The sequence below is a fragment of the Ammospiza nelsoni genome, chromosome 16 (genome assembly GCF_027579445.1).
Source record: "Ammospiza nelsoni isolate bAmmNel1 chromosome 16, bAmmNel1.pri, whole genome shotgun sequence".
Taxonomy (NCBI): Eukaryota; Metazoa; Chordata; class Aves; order Passeriformes; family Passerellidae; genus Ammospiza; species Ammospiza nelsoni.
The window spans coordinates 1,261,884-1,275,907 of record NC_080648.1 but is presented as its reverse complement, the minus strand read 5'-3'; the positions used below and the strand labels follow the sequence as shown (position 1 = coordinate 1,275,907).

General features: G+C 44.8%; 1 protein-coding gene across 1 annotated transcript; it reads right to left on the bottom strand.

Moving 5' to 3' along the window:
• Positions 1 to 1,043: 1,043 nt before the first annotated feature.
• NPM1 (nucleophosmin 1) lies at positions 1,044 to 12,607 on the bottom strand. Its single transcript, XM_059483708.1, has 11 exons — positions 12,483 to 12,607; positions 11,729 to 11,808; positions 8,854 to 8,973; positions 8,024 to 8,117; positions 7,408 to 7,508; positions 6,882 to 6,943; positions 6,380 to 6,434; positions 5,307 to 5,396; positions 4,325 to 4,426; positions 2,361 to 2,435; positions 1,044 to 1,388 (listed from the first exon to the last, which is right to left on the bottom strand). Exons 1-11 carry the CDS (start codon positions 12,544 to 12,546, stop codon positions 1,350 to 1,352), a joined length of 882 nt encoding a protein of 293 aa, XP_059339691.1. The 5' UTR covers positions 12,547 to 12,607; the 3' UTR covers positions 1,044 to 1,349.
• Between the last annotated feature and the right edge of the window lie 1,417 nt (positions 12,608 to 14,024).

Below are 14,024 nucleotides of genomic sequence, written 5' to 3'. Positions count from 1 at the left end.
AGCACAACCTAGTGTGTTCACATGTCTTGCAAAGCCACTTGCTGCAGGACCCAAGTGTCCCAAGTCCTTCAAGTGGGGAAAACTCAACCTGTTTTACTCAAGTTAATGGGTTTTCTGCCATGAGAACACAAGTCAGTTGTGTTAATTCCCAAACACAGCAAGGATTAAAGCAGTTTGATAGTTACCATTTAAGTGTTTGAATGTTTTATGAGTATTCCTCCAGTCTCCATGACTGCAGTTACTGGACACAAGGTGGAACAGTCATGCACTGAAGTGACAGCAGACAGGAGTTATGAGTCTCATCCTCAAGGCACAGACATCCCCGCTTCCCTTCACCTGAAAGCCCTTACAAACATTGTTTTACTTCATTTAACAATGGCCCAAAATTTGAACTCTGGCTCTGAGCATCATGTGAAGGCCAGAGGACCAGAGAGGACTTCCTGCCCATCTAAGCTTTTGGATTTGTTGGAGATCAGTCTCAGCATTCCCAGGAATTTATCCACAGGCTCTGAACTCACTCAGTGAGCTCTCTAGGCACACCCTTACAGCATTCAAGCTAATTCTTCTCTCCACAAAATCCTCACAGGAGTCATTATGGGAGGCAGCCTCAGACTCTGCAGCTCCTCAGAGGAACAGCACAGCCAGCAAATCCCAGATCAAAAGTATTGCATTTTACAAGTGGAGTTCCAGGCCCTATAAACCCAGTAGTTAGAGAGAAACCATAAACCAAAGTGCAGTGAAGCAGGTCAGAAACTGAGATGCAGGAAGGGCTGTTTTAGGCAATTATATAATTAGTGGTCACTTTCAGACAAGAATAAAGCCCCCCTTGCCACTTCAGTCTTCTTCCCAATCATTGCTCCATAGCTCCAAAGCTCATGGAACTGGAGTTGCTTTTGAAGCTGACAACACAGGACAGTTTATGTGTGCTTGCTAAAGGGAAGCAGCTAAAATACTCAAAGGTAGTTCCTCAGAGAACTTTCAAGCCCAATTATCTCTGGGTTCAGTATGCAGATCGCCCTCACCCATAAAAAAAGAAACAATAGTACTGTATCAAAATACTAAATTTTATTTTTTTCACATACATTTAGTCTCCCCACCATTTCCATTTGTCTGACCACCACCATGCCTTATCAAAACATTCCATACATACTTAAAATGAAGCTGAGGGTGGAGTCCTGTCTTTAAAAACTAAACAGGCATTTTGGACAACACATTCTTGGCAAGGTAATCTGGATGACATTTATCAGACACAGGAGGGAAAGCTCTTTCAGTATTTGTAAAAAGAACAGCCAAATAATGGTTACAGAAGACTGCAGATTTTAACGAACTGTTTAAACTGTTTTCTTTTCTTACAGAGTCTGTCTCCACTGCCAGAGAGCTTGAATGACCTGGAAGTGTACACAGAAAGTTAGAAATTGAAATCCATTTAAAAAAAATTATTCTTAGCTTACTATCACCACTTATTTCATAAAATATTGACAAGAAATTGCAAGAAAAGTACATTCCTTTCAGAAAAAATCAAGTTGAAAGCATGACATTGGATCTTTCTGCTAGAAGATTATTATTCACACTAGGTCACAATAGTAAGAATTCAGTGCAGGTTGACTGGGAGGATGGGTGAGGATCAGTGAGGCAAATCCTGGCTGAACTCTGCCCACCCTGGCTAATGCCACAGCAGGTCCAGTAGCTGAGGCTGATGCTTTTCAACATTCCTTCAGGAACATATCAATTTGTCCATCAGACAAGTTTACACCAAACCACTGAGGGAAGCAGGAAAGCATAAGCAATTCTGTCACTGCAAAACTGACTTGGTGGAATTTTGTAAGGGAAATCTAAGACACATTTTCAGCTTAGTCTGTGTTAAGTAATAACTAAATTCAGAAACTTGCTTCCTGATATCACAATTTGGCTTGTGCTCTCTTCAAGAACTCTGTTGATTCTGGGAGAGAATGTGGCAAGAATGCCATAATCTCCATCACAAAACAGCTCTGCTGTCCCAGACACCCTCCCAACAAAGGGCTGAACACCAGACTGGCTGAGGTGGCCAAATTCAGCAGCAAGGGAAACCACAGCTCATTTCCTTAGCCAATATAGTGCCAAAAGGAAAATTCTGTGGGTTTAGTAAGCAAGAGATAATTTACCAACCATATAAAAGCTGGAAAAATGTAATAAAATATTAGCTTTCCCATCTTGGCCAACTAAAACCCTTAAAACCATTCCCATATATTTAACCTGAAGTATTGTTTGTGGTTTGCAACCCTTTAAAACAGTCCAATGCTTGTAAAGATTAAAAAGTGGAAAAGAATCCCCAAGGTTATAAAAGTTTTTGGACTTTATCAAGCTGTGATGAATCCTGTTACCTTCTGGTCCTCCGTCCTGAAGCAATTCTTAACGTAGTTGGCAAATTTGGGCTCCAGCTTAGGAAGGGTAGTACCCTATTTGAAAGAAAAACAAGCTTTAGGGTCTGCAGGTCACTTAATGCTATCAACATTTGATGCTGAAAACCCTTTGCAATACATGGAGTTGGAACTCACCTGGCAACTTCCCACACTAGTCTGCTTTAAACCATTTTAGGAAGTTTGTTCTTCTACCATGCCCAGCTATTTCTGACAGAAGTGGCTACAAACTGAATTGCTGTCCAAGATTCTTTGTTGATGCTGAAGAGCATAACAGTGTTCACCACTTAAAATCACTGTTTGTAGTAAACAGTCGCATTCTACTCAGATAAATTACAATAAATTCTTAATTTACGGACTCTTACTGCAACACACAACCTCAGACCACCCTTCACAGGCAGATTCTTAACTTCAGCTCTCTTCAGCAAAACACGAACTGACCTTCCACCTATCTTTTAAAACTCACTAATACACTACTCATTGATATGTGACTTGTATTAAATTAAATAACTGTTCTGGAAACACTTCCTTGTAATCCCTGGAACTGTGTTTGCACATGCTCAACTGTACCATGCAGATTCAGTAACTAAATCATACATACAAGTTTATCATCTTGTCTCCTAGTATCTCCAGGGAAAATAACACAGCATGCTACTTTAGGAGACACTGATTTCTTTTCCATGTCCCAAAATAAATACTTCCCAATTTCTCAGGTGAATCAATTGAAATATTGCATGTCAATTAGGACAGCACACTTAGCTGCTCCCTGCTAGACAGCATTCTCTGTAGAAGCACTCTCCAGCACCAGGTAATTAATTTTAAAGCTCTTTTTGCCAGTTATCTGCTCTGCATGTGTCTACTGTGAGCAGCTCAGGCACTTGTGCTCACCCTGCACAAGCACCACTCATCATGGCTCCTGAGTCATTCCTGACACCACACCTCATCACAGCCACTGCTCATTCTGCATCCACCCTGTATTTAAACACTTCTGGTCTTATTTTGCATTCCTGGAAAAAAGCAGCCCCAAAACACTAATGGATCTAAGCAGAAGATGATCCTAATTCTTTAGGTGACCTTTGTTATCCATATTATGGGTTCAAGAAATCTTGAATTAAAAAACCCCATCAGCAAACCAGCAATGCTTCCTAGCACTCACATCAGCACTTGTGAGCTAGCCAAGAGGCAGGCCCTCACTCCCATCTGCTCCAAGCTCAGGGATACTCAGAACACAGCCCTTGCTGGCACACACACTTCAACCCTGGCTCAGGAGGTAAAGAATCACCTGCTACACCCAACCAGCCTGCAACTGGATTGTCTATTTTGTACTTAAATAGCTGCTAATAACACTACTGACACCTGGTAACAACCAGAGCAAGTGACTGGCCTGACACCTTAGAGGGGTGAAGCATCCACTGAAGGGAGACTCAGGCCCGGATCCCTCCAGAAAGCAAAAGCTTTCAGGTCTGCAGCAGTGCTTTAACTCACACCACAAGCACCTATCTCCCTCTTCTGGAAGTTACTGAGCCTTACAAGCATCAGGATACTGCTTCAAGACCAAAGCATTCCAACCACGTGAAGAACTCACTCCACTTTACTTTAGCAACCCAAACTGCATATGCACTATTTAAGTCATCTTAACAGTAAGTATAGCCTAAGGGTTTTTTACAATTTGAACAGAGACAGTTCACCAAGAAATACCAAACTAATCAGCACTACTGGAAAAATACAAACAAAGTGGTTTTGTTTCTCTTGAGTAGAAGCTTTTCCCCGCAAATGTGTTTTCATTTCTCTGAGCTTCAACATCAACACCCACTCATAGCAACAGCACAGGAATCAGCAACATCATAACCATTTACTGAAACATCCAATTCTTCTGATCTGTGGAAGTGTAAAAGAAAGGCTGAGAAACTTCATTCCCAAACACTCACCTTATCTATAGATGCTTGCATTTTTGCTTTGATCTCCTCTAATGACAGAGGGACTTTTGGTGTTTTTGGAGTTAGAGTTTTATCCTTCTTGGAATCTGGAGTCTGAAAATTATTTCATTAGTAACTTGCACATAAAGTTACAGAGAATATAAGATAAATTTTATAAAACTAGCTATCACACTGATAGTCCATACAGGTTTTAGACAGTCACAAAACCTAAATTTATGCTTCCCTCACATTCCTTAGAAGCATGAAAAATCATGGTTTTCAAATCTGGAATTATTAGAGTTAGCACAGCTGGTGTCTCATGCTTCTGGGCAGGTGCCTCCACAGCTCTTTGAAGAGAAATGAAACCATAAATAGCCAAAATTTTTAGTGATTCACATTTTACTCCACATCTGCAGCCAGATTAGGTCATGCTTTAAAAGGCACACCTGCAGTGCTTCTCACATGTTGTCCTGCCATGCATCCCATGCTCATGTCTGTGTGAACCCTCCTGGCATCATGTCAGAGTACCTGCAGCAAGGAGAAGCTGCACAAGGCATCAGGACACAATCACACAGCATTAGCAAGGAAGGAAACTGCCAGTCCTGCAGTGGGTGATTGTCATGGGAGCCCCCTTTTCCTGTGTTTCCACTGGAAAACAGCCTCCAGTGTTCTCCAGTGGAAACACACTTGGCAGTCACCCTCTTGTACTAGGTGCTGCACAAAACCAATAGATTTAGTGTTTCAAACCAAAGAATTACCAGTATTCCCAAGGGACAGCATGTCTGATTTCAGATTCAGACTGTTGTAGGCACATACTCATTACTGAAGAATTTCACAGAAAACATGAAGCAGTGAACAGTACCTTCCCCATGCTTCATATCAAGATCTAAAAATCTAATTTGAATGTTAGTATGTTGTTTGAAGTTACCATTAGGCAAAAACCTAGCTTCCTCAGTAGAATAAAGCTTTGTTTTACTCAGTTGTTTTCACTCACTTTTGATTTAGATGCTGGTGTGGATGGCTTAGAGTCTTTTCCATTCTGCTTTGCTTTCTGCATGTTTTTCCCTGCAACCTCACGAGCAGGCTGAAAGGCAAGCACACAAGTTCATGTGTCAAATGACTGCAAAGTAAACTCAAGATAGCATGTTACAGGAACCCAAAGAAAAACCTCCTCCTGCAGAACAGTAACACACCCAGGAACAAGTTCTGTTACATCATTCAGGGCTGTCTTTTTTCTGTAACACAACCATTATCTCATTTGGCATTTCATCCAGAAATACTGTCTGGGATGTGCATGGGACATGACACCACATGCATATCTAAGACACAGAGTCTACAATTCCTGTATCAATCAGGACAGTTTTGTTCAGTCACCCCAGATCACCTCACATGGCTGGAATCTGCATTTCAGACTCACTACCAGGCCACTGTGCACTGTCACTTATGGCAATTCAGTAGGGAGCGAACAGCACATGGGGAAGTAAAACTATAAATATCTGGTTTTTAACAGTAGGTATGAACATAAAAGTTCAAGCTGAAGTACACAAGTGTGAGAACAAGCAAATGCCTGCCCCTCCTCGCGGCACAGCTGCCCTGCAGTGCGCTCACAGCGCCGCCAGATGGCCCTCGAGGGCTGAGGGTACAGCACTCCCGGCCCGTCCGTGCCGCAGCGGGCCCGGCCAGAGGCTCACACATTCACAGCCCTTGCGGCTGAAGTCGCTGAAAGCTCCTTTCCACAGCAGGCAGGACTGAACTGCCAAGCTCAACCCCCTTCGAGCAGGATTTCATTTGCTGTTTAACAGCCATCCAGGCCCACACCAGTCTGACCGCTGCATCCCTGTGCTGGTAAGACCCAGTCACCCCTTTGCAGCCAAGGAAATAGAACATGGACTGGATGGGTGCACATTCACACTGAAGTGTTTTCACACCCTATTACAATTTCTTCACACAGGCTGAGCTAAACCTAGTGCATCCCCCATTCACAGATTCCAAAGAGCTGTGATAAAGCTCATTGATTTAAGGGACTACCTGCTGGATTACTATCGTATCACAGGATTAGCCACTTACTTTCTTTACTGGTGCTTTAATTTCTTCCTCATCATCCTCTAAGTCATCCTCATCACTACAATTAAAAAGGAAGTCACTCACCATAACTCAAGATCCATGTTAAGAATTGATCTTCCCCCTCCCTCCCAATAAAATGTTTTATTCATGAAGGAAGCAAGCAATCTTTTGAAGTTTACTTTATACCTTAACACATGGCTAAGTGCTAGGGCAAGCACTACCTTTGAAGCAGTTAAATGCCCTCCCCTCCCTTTAATACTGAAGGGATACATCCTAGGGACATCCACTACTACTTTTAGAAGTTAATGAGTAACAGGAAGCCCAGTATAACATATCTGGAGAACATCAATTTACATAGCATTGTAGAGATAAGTAAGACAAGGATGCCTTTTCCCCAGTCAAGATACAGGAGCTTTTTCACTTAGCATTCAGTTGTGTCACACAATTCATGTTCTGAAAGTTAGCCCAGTATTTTAAAACACATTATCAAAACAGGAATACATACTCATCATCGTCATCCTCATCTTCATCATCATCCTCATCATCTTCTGCTAATTTTATTTTTTTCTTTAAGAAAGAAAGTCTGTTAAGTGTCGATACCATTTTCCGGTAATAAAGAGCAACTGGCATACAAAATAACTATGGCACAAGTACAAGGCTACTTTTCATCAATTTAGCTAAACCCAGGAACTTACAGCTGCCAAGTCCAAAGCTACTGACTAGTTCACTGCATTGCTCTGAGCCTAGGAACCCTTCCTTGTTAGGAAAGTCCAGTGCTTTAATCAGCATCAACTCTTGCAGTACACTGATGTTTTTACCAGAACGTGCAGTTACTACAGGAGACAGAATTTCCACAAAAGCAGCCATTCTATCTACCCCTTTAACAAAATTTTGGGACCTTCTGTAATTTAGTACAAAATAACCCTGTCCCACTCATAACAGCAAGACATTTAACTACTTCATCCTAGAGGCAGCACTAATACCAAACTAGAAGAAAATGCTGTGAACAAAGTGACTGCAAGTCCATATACCTGTGGTGGTTTAGCTCCTCCACTTGCTGGTCTCTTTGTTGAAGCATTAACAATTTTTGCATCATCTTCCTCCTCATCTGATTCTGGTTCTTCTTCTAATGCTGATAAAGCAAAGGCAAAGTGTAAAAACCTCACCTCACTTAACAACATAAAGCAAGACTGCTAGTAAGAAACCAAGAGCATTACCCATAACTGAGTAGGTTTGGCCTGGCTGAGGTGCTGAATTGGTATCAGGAAGCTTCCCACTAGTGACCTAACCTCTGACTAGGAGGTTTTCCACCTGACTGAAGCAGGTACTACTACAGGGAAATCCCAACCAGGTGAACTACCACCCCTCACACTGGTCAGAACCCTTTTCCACGTACAACAGACAACACAAAGTCAAAAATAATGTTTTCTCCAATCCTAAGGAGACATTTTTGAAAACTAGTAGAGCAACGTCAAAGACAATTTCTGAAAGGAGAGGACTAGCCCTGGGTTAGTTTAGGTAAAAACCAGAACTAATTCATGGACAGTCTTCTCAGTACCAGCCCAGGCACTGCTTGCAGCACCAGCTGCAAACCCTGTAAGTTCTGCAGGTGCTGCCCAGGACACAGCAGTGAGCAGCCATACGTACCTACGAGGTGCTGGCCACTGACGTACACAGGCCCTGAGCCACATTTCAACCTCAGCACCACTGGGGGTGTGATCTCGAAGCCACCCAATGAAACCTGGGGGACAAAGCATTGCTATTCAGTCACAGATTCCAGGCAAAGTGTATTTAACAGACATTCCACCCCAGTGGAAACAGCATCAACAGCTGGAGACTCCATGGCTAAGTTACTCCAAGTTCCCTTTCAAAGGAGTACTCTGCCAGTGTTAAAAGGTCAGCTCAGTGTCAATAAACACACAGAGGGGGTTTACTACACTCCTTGCTTATCCCAGTTAAAGCACATTCATTTGTTTTTACTCAGCAGCAATGTCAATTTGAACATCATCCATCCCACCTGCCCCAGCACTGTGTAGTTGTACACTATCAGCAGCTGAGTCAAACTACATTCCAGATAGCAGAAATGACAACAAGGTGCCCTTCAATCAGAGAGGAGCAATCATCTTCAGAGTGGCATTAGAGTTTGGGACCTGCAGAAAAAATTAATTGTTCCCATCCCAGGTTTAAAGAAAGCAACACAACCTAAAGATGCATCTGCTTGCATATGTCTGGACTTGTCTGTCTATAGATGGCATGAATAATTCCTGTTGCTTAAAAAATGTGTAATTTGAACACATCTGTTATCTCCACATGACTCGAGTACAATACCAGGCACAAAAAAGATGTATTTACTACATGCAGCCACTTCTCTGAACACACTGTTCAGTTTCACTAAAATTCAGCTGACCCAAGCCATTTTGAACTTTTTTCTCACTAGAGACCAAATTTACAGTAGGTTTCTAAGTTTCTGCACTTACTGTAGGCTGCACTGACATTTTCAGAGATGCCAGTACTACTTTTGTAGGGTTGCCTTCATAGTCCAGTGCTTCTGCTTCTACAATGTGTAATTCATCTTTGGCTCCAGCACCTAAAGTAACCTGTGAAAAGTCAAGAACAGGACACAGTCTGAGCACCCCAAATATTTTCAATCTTCTAAACTCCATTCACTGTTCTGCATCATGAAATACTGAAATTTGCATTTCTGACTACAAATTATTCCATCAGACTCCATCCTAAGCTGACACCCTTTCTCCACACACTGAAACTTTCAAGGGGCACCTCCAGGCGTGTTCTGATGACAGTGAAATCAGGTCACTTGCTGCTGGATCACTGCACCAAAAAGAGGCAGTGGCAAGTTCAGTCAGCTCTACAGCTGGTCCAAGGAGAGAAGTATAAACACATTATCTCCTCTACAGAATCACACCTAAAGCTTTCCCCCTCCTGCCACATTTTATCTGCCAATTGCTTCCCTTTACCACACTGTGCACTTCTGCTTACTTGACATTCACTGAGGATTTTAACAGCAGCTTAGCTGAATAGTGTGATTTATGCACATGCCTTTTGCTGTAATTCACCACAGACTAGGAACTGCTGCCCCAAGGCATTTCTAAACTGAAGTACCTGGATCCCTTACTCTGAGTCTGGCACTTTCTGAAGAGTCAAAACTCTGCAAGGAAACAATGAGTGACAGACAGTGGTCAGGCCTGAGACTCCAGTTCACTGAACCTTGGGCCCCTCTAACAGGGGTACATGGGAGATGTGGAATCCACAAATACTTTGCACTGCAACTCTTCCCAACAGCAGTGCACAAGGCTTTGTGCTTCCTTCCCTAAACCCCAAACAAAGAAAGCTTTCCAACCCCCACGGGAGATGTGGGTGTGAACACTTCAGGCAGAGACACAGAAGTTTCTACTCTTCAAGAGCTGAAGAGCTTTAATGAGGCTGCAATGGTCCACACTTTAGATGTATCAGACTGAAGGCTGGAAAATAGAACATCGGATTCACTACTTCTGGCAAATTTTGTTATTAGCAATTCAGAGGTGAAACTGCATCTCTGATCTCACCTCTCAAATGTGTTGTCAACAACACTCAATTGCTCAGCTAGTGGGACACAAATTTTAGACCATGTCTTGTCATTTGCCCCAGTTCAATACTATAGCACTTTTTATTTATTTCTCCTGTGTTTGTCAAGCATCCATGCACGTGCTTTAATTTCTACACTGAAGGAATGCACACCGAACAGGTCATGAAGGAGTGACCATCCCCGTTCTTAGCTGCCATAGTAAGACATTTACAGAAATTCATGGCACTTTTACCTCCTGCATCTATCCTCCTCCTTTCCTCTTTACTCCCTTTTCTCCCCATCTTGCTCAAGCCCAAGTCCCCCACCACACTTGCAGCCCTCAGGTATTTGCTGCATTTACACCTTTTCTTTAAATCCTTCCTCTACTCAATAAGGTCTTTTTTGGTTTAACCATGTCCCACACCTTTGAGATCTAAAAGTCTCTTAAATATTTTCTAGTTTGTGCTTTGGTATGTTAATCCTATTTCTCCTGTGCATCACCCCTTTTAATTCTAGAAGTGGTTACTGACATAGGACTTCATTCCCCCCACAAGCCTAACAACAAAGCAGTGGTGTGGATTTTTACTTCATCCCTTAGAGTACAACATCAGAAGACATGCTACAGGTAATTTTGAAAATATAATTAGAAAAAGAACTTAAAACAATACAATTTAAGTATCACTAATTTTAACTGCATAACGAACATTCAGACAGAAGAAATCTGCATGTGGACTTGCCCTAAACATTGCTATACTCTTCTATCAAAAGGAATTTTAATTAAAAACAAATTACTAATTGTCAAGTCCAGGCTGTAGTTTTCATAATATACAAGGATGAAAAGCACATGATTCACATAGCCAAGACAGAAGTGTTTTAAGTAACAGCATGAAATGTTTGGAGATACTTGTTATGCAAGTGACCTCCAGGTAGCAATTCTTCTGTAGGAATTAGTCCACAATTTAAAGACTCTCTTGTTTCCAGGTATAAAAGCATTTCCTTGCATTTAAATACAGCAACACGCCACAAAGATGCTACAAGTCTTCAATTTCTTGCCTGTTAGGATGGGGAACATTATTGTTTTGCTATTCAAAAAACCCATACTCAGTCAAGAACCAAAGCCTTGAAATATTGCATCTGACTTGTGTGGCTCCAGAAAGACCTAAGGACCCATCCAGGAATTCCCTGGGAGTCTGTCAGATGGATTATCTGAATGAAAGATGAGGTTTCCCAGTTACATCCTTGAAGAGGGCAAACCAAGGACAATAAATCAAAACATAAAGTTTCTGCTCTCTTCTACATATTTACTTATTATCTGATTCTAGGAAAGAAAAAGAATCCCAGCTATGTTTGTGAACACACTGAAATGATTTTTAAGATTCAAGTTCCTAGTAATCCACAAGAGTGTGCCTATGTATGACTCTCACAAGTCGATCCTTCCCCCTCTGCTCCTGTAGCATCAGCACTGTTTGCCTTAGGGATGCCTCAGTGTATAGTTTAGCATTTAATTCCATTTAGCCTATACTTATTAACCCACTGTAAGTTGATTTTTAACCTTTTCCAGCCTTGCATTTACTTGCTGTCTACAATGAAACATCAGTGGAGAAACGTTTTCAATACAGAAAATATCTGAAATTACAGAATGTGCTCCACTGCCAGTATTAGATAGTTATTTTAAATATTTATGTAACAATGATCACCGGTATTATAACTGGAGAAGTAAATAACACGTAAAAAAACCAACATCACAGCACACCACTACTTTTAAAACGGAAAAGCTAAACACTACTTGCCGTTCTCAGAGATAACTGATGTTCATTTTCTTCATCATCTACTTTAAACTGAAACTCTTTATCCGCTTTAAGCTCGCAGCCTGTAAGAAAACAATTTAATTATAAGCCTTCTGTTTCACTTAAGACATAAGTATTTGCTAACCAGTAACTTGGCAGCTCGCTGCTTGCAGGCCTCGTTCTTGCAGGGAACTAGCGGCACACTCCAGGCACGCACGGAGCGGAACACGTGGGGAGAGGAAAACCCCAGCGAGCGCGGCCTGCAGCGGAGCACGCAGCTCCCCGCGCGGCCCGCTCGAGCCCAGCACTTTCAATCAAACCATCCCCGCCCGGTGCCCGCCGCGGTGCCCGGGGCCACGGCAGCTGCGCTCCGCCCGCCGTGGGCGGCCGGGCCTGCCCGGGGCTACGGGCAGCGAGGCGCGCGGCCGCGGCGCTCCACGTGCTCCGCCCCCGGCCGCGCTGCCATGTGCTCGGCGGGCGCTGCCGGGCGCCGCGTCCTTAGGAACGGCGGGAGGCACCGGGAACAAAGCGCGGGACCAAGCGGGACGGGCCCCGCCACGTGCGAGCGCGCGGGAACGGCCGCTGCGCGCCCCCGGCCCGACTGAGCCCCCCCCGGCCCTTCCCCGCGCGCGGAGGGGCGGCGCTCGGCCGGCCCAGGCCGCGGCCCTGCACGGCACCCGCACGGCGCTCGGCCCCGGGGCCTGCGGGGGCGACGGGGCCAGCGGGCCCCGGGAGAGCGCGGCGCGGCGAGCGTTACCGAAGAGGAAAGTCTGCGGACGCAGTGGGCCCATGCTCTCCATGTCCATGGCGCTGTCCTCCATCGCGGGGCTGAGGCACGACTGAGCGAGGCTGCTGCGCTGCGGGCGGACGCGCACTAAAGAAAGCCCCGTGCCCGCCCACTCGCTGATATAGCCTCGTGCTCTCGCGAGAGCCGCGCGCCCGTCCCTCGGTCCCCCGCGCCGCTCCTGCGCACGCGCGCGCGCTGACGGTGGTCGCGCGCGGGGCCGGGCGGGCCGCCAGGGGGCGATGGGGGGCCGGGGCCGTGTGAGGGGGCCGGGGCCGTGTGAGGGGGCCGGGGCCCGCCCGGCCTGGGACTGCCGCGATGGAGCCGTGGCTGCCCCGGCGCCGCGGGGATCGCAGCGTTCCGCTCCAGGGCCGCATCACACGCGGGGCAGAGCCATGGGTGGGGATCGCAGCGTTCCGCCCCGCGGCCGCGCTGCACGCGGGGACAGCATGGGGGGCGCGGCCACAGCCCCGGGCCTGGCTCAGGGCTTGCAGCCGGAGAGCCGTGCTGCAGTGGAACGTGCCCTCCTCGCTCTGTGACGGGAGCTGGTTGTTGATGTCATCTTTGACTAAAATAATAAATGAACGAAAGCAGGTCCCTTTCTGTGCATTACCCGTTAGGATGAGCACCCACCCCGAGCTAGTGCTCCCTGTGCCGCTGGCTCTGAAGGCCACAGACAACAACACTGTGGGAACCTCCTTTTCAGCTGATGTGATGGGAGCAAACCACTTTTTAATGTGAATTGGTGCACGGGGAAATCTGGCACAACAAACCTTAAAGTCACGGGGTTATTCCATATGTTCTATCTTTCCAGGATTCCAGTCCTGGAAAGACTTGTTTGCCTCAGCGGTGGGAGCCCATCAGTGGCCCTGGGCTGGGCTCACCATCCACACATTCCAGGCCATCGTGTCCCGGGGCTGATCTGCAACAGTCAGGTCCCTTGTGTGCTAATCTCGCACTTACCTGAACACTTACTCTGCAAAAATAAAAGCGTATAGGCTCTGGGTACTCTTATCTCTCCACTGATTTGTAATGTGTAACTTGTAGTCGTGTTACCTTCATTTACATTCACAGAGGAACAACATTAAATGGTGTTGCTGAAAATGAGACAAACTGAAGTGAAGAATAATTGTCACAATGGGAAAATGAAACTTACCCTGTGAAAGATTCCCCTTCCTCACTCTTCCATGAGGCTGGCCCATTTGCAAACAGCAAATGCAGTTCCACAGGATACACATGGTTTCATCAGGATATGATCCCCTACTGTCCTCTTAACTTTAGAGCAGGTTGTCCACTGAGGTGTTTCAGGTGGGATGCCACAGGCTGACTAAAATTCAATAATAGTTAAATTCTGTGTGAAAACAAGGTACAGAAATAAATTGAAGCACAGCTTAGCATGTGAGTGAAGACAGATATTCTGTGATTCTGTCATTTACTCCCCTTAAAGTCTCACAAGGAACCAGAGAACAATCAGTGTTTATTTCATTTTCTAACATTTGGTTTGGTTAATTTCTT

Coding starts and splice junctions, on each gene's coding strand:
- NPM1 (XM_059483708.1), bottom strand. CDS start 12,546: ATGGAGGACAGCGCCATGGACATGGAGAGCATGGGCCCACTGCGTCCG. Junction 7,509..8,023: donor CAGTGGCCAGCACCTCGTAG/GTACGTATGGCT, acceptor TTGCTTTATCAG/CATTAGAAGAAGAACCAGAA. Junction 1,389..2,360: donor TCAGGACGGAGGACCAGAAG/GTAACAGGATTC, acceptor GTACACTTCCAG/GTCATTCAAGCTCTCTGGCA.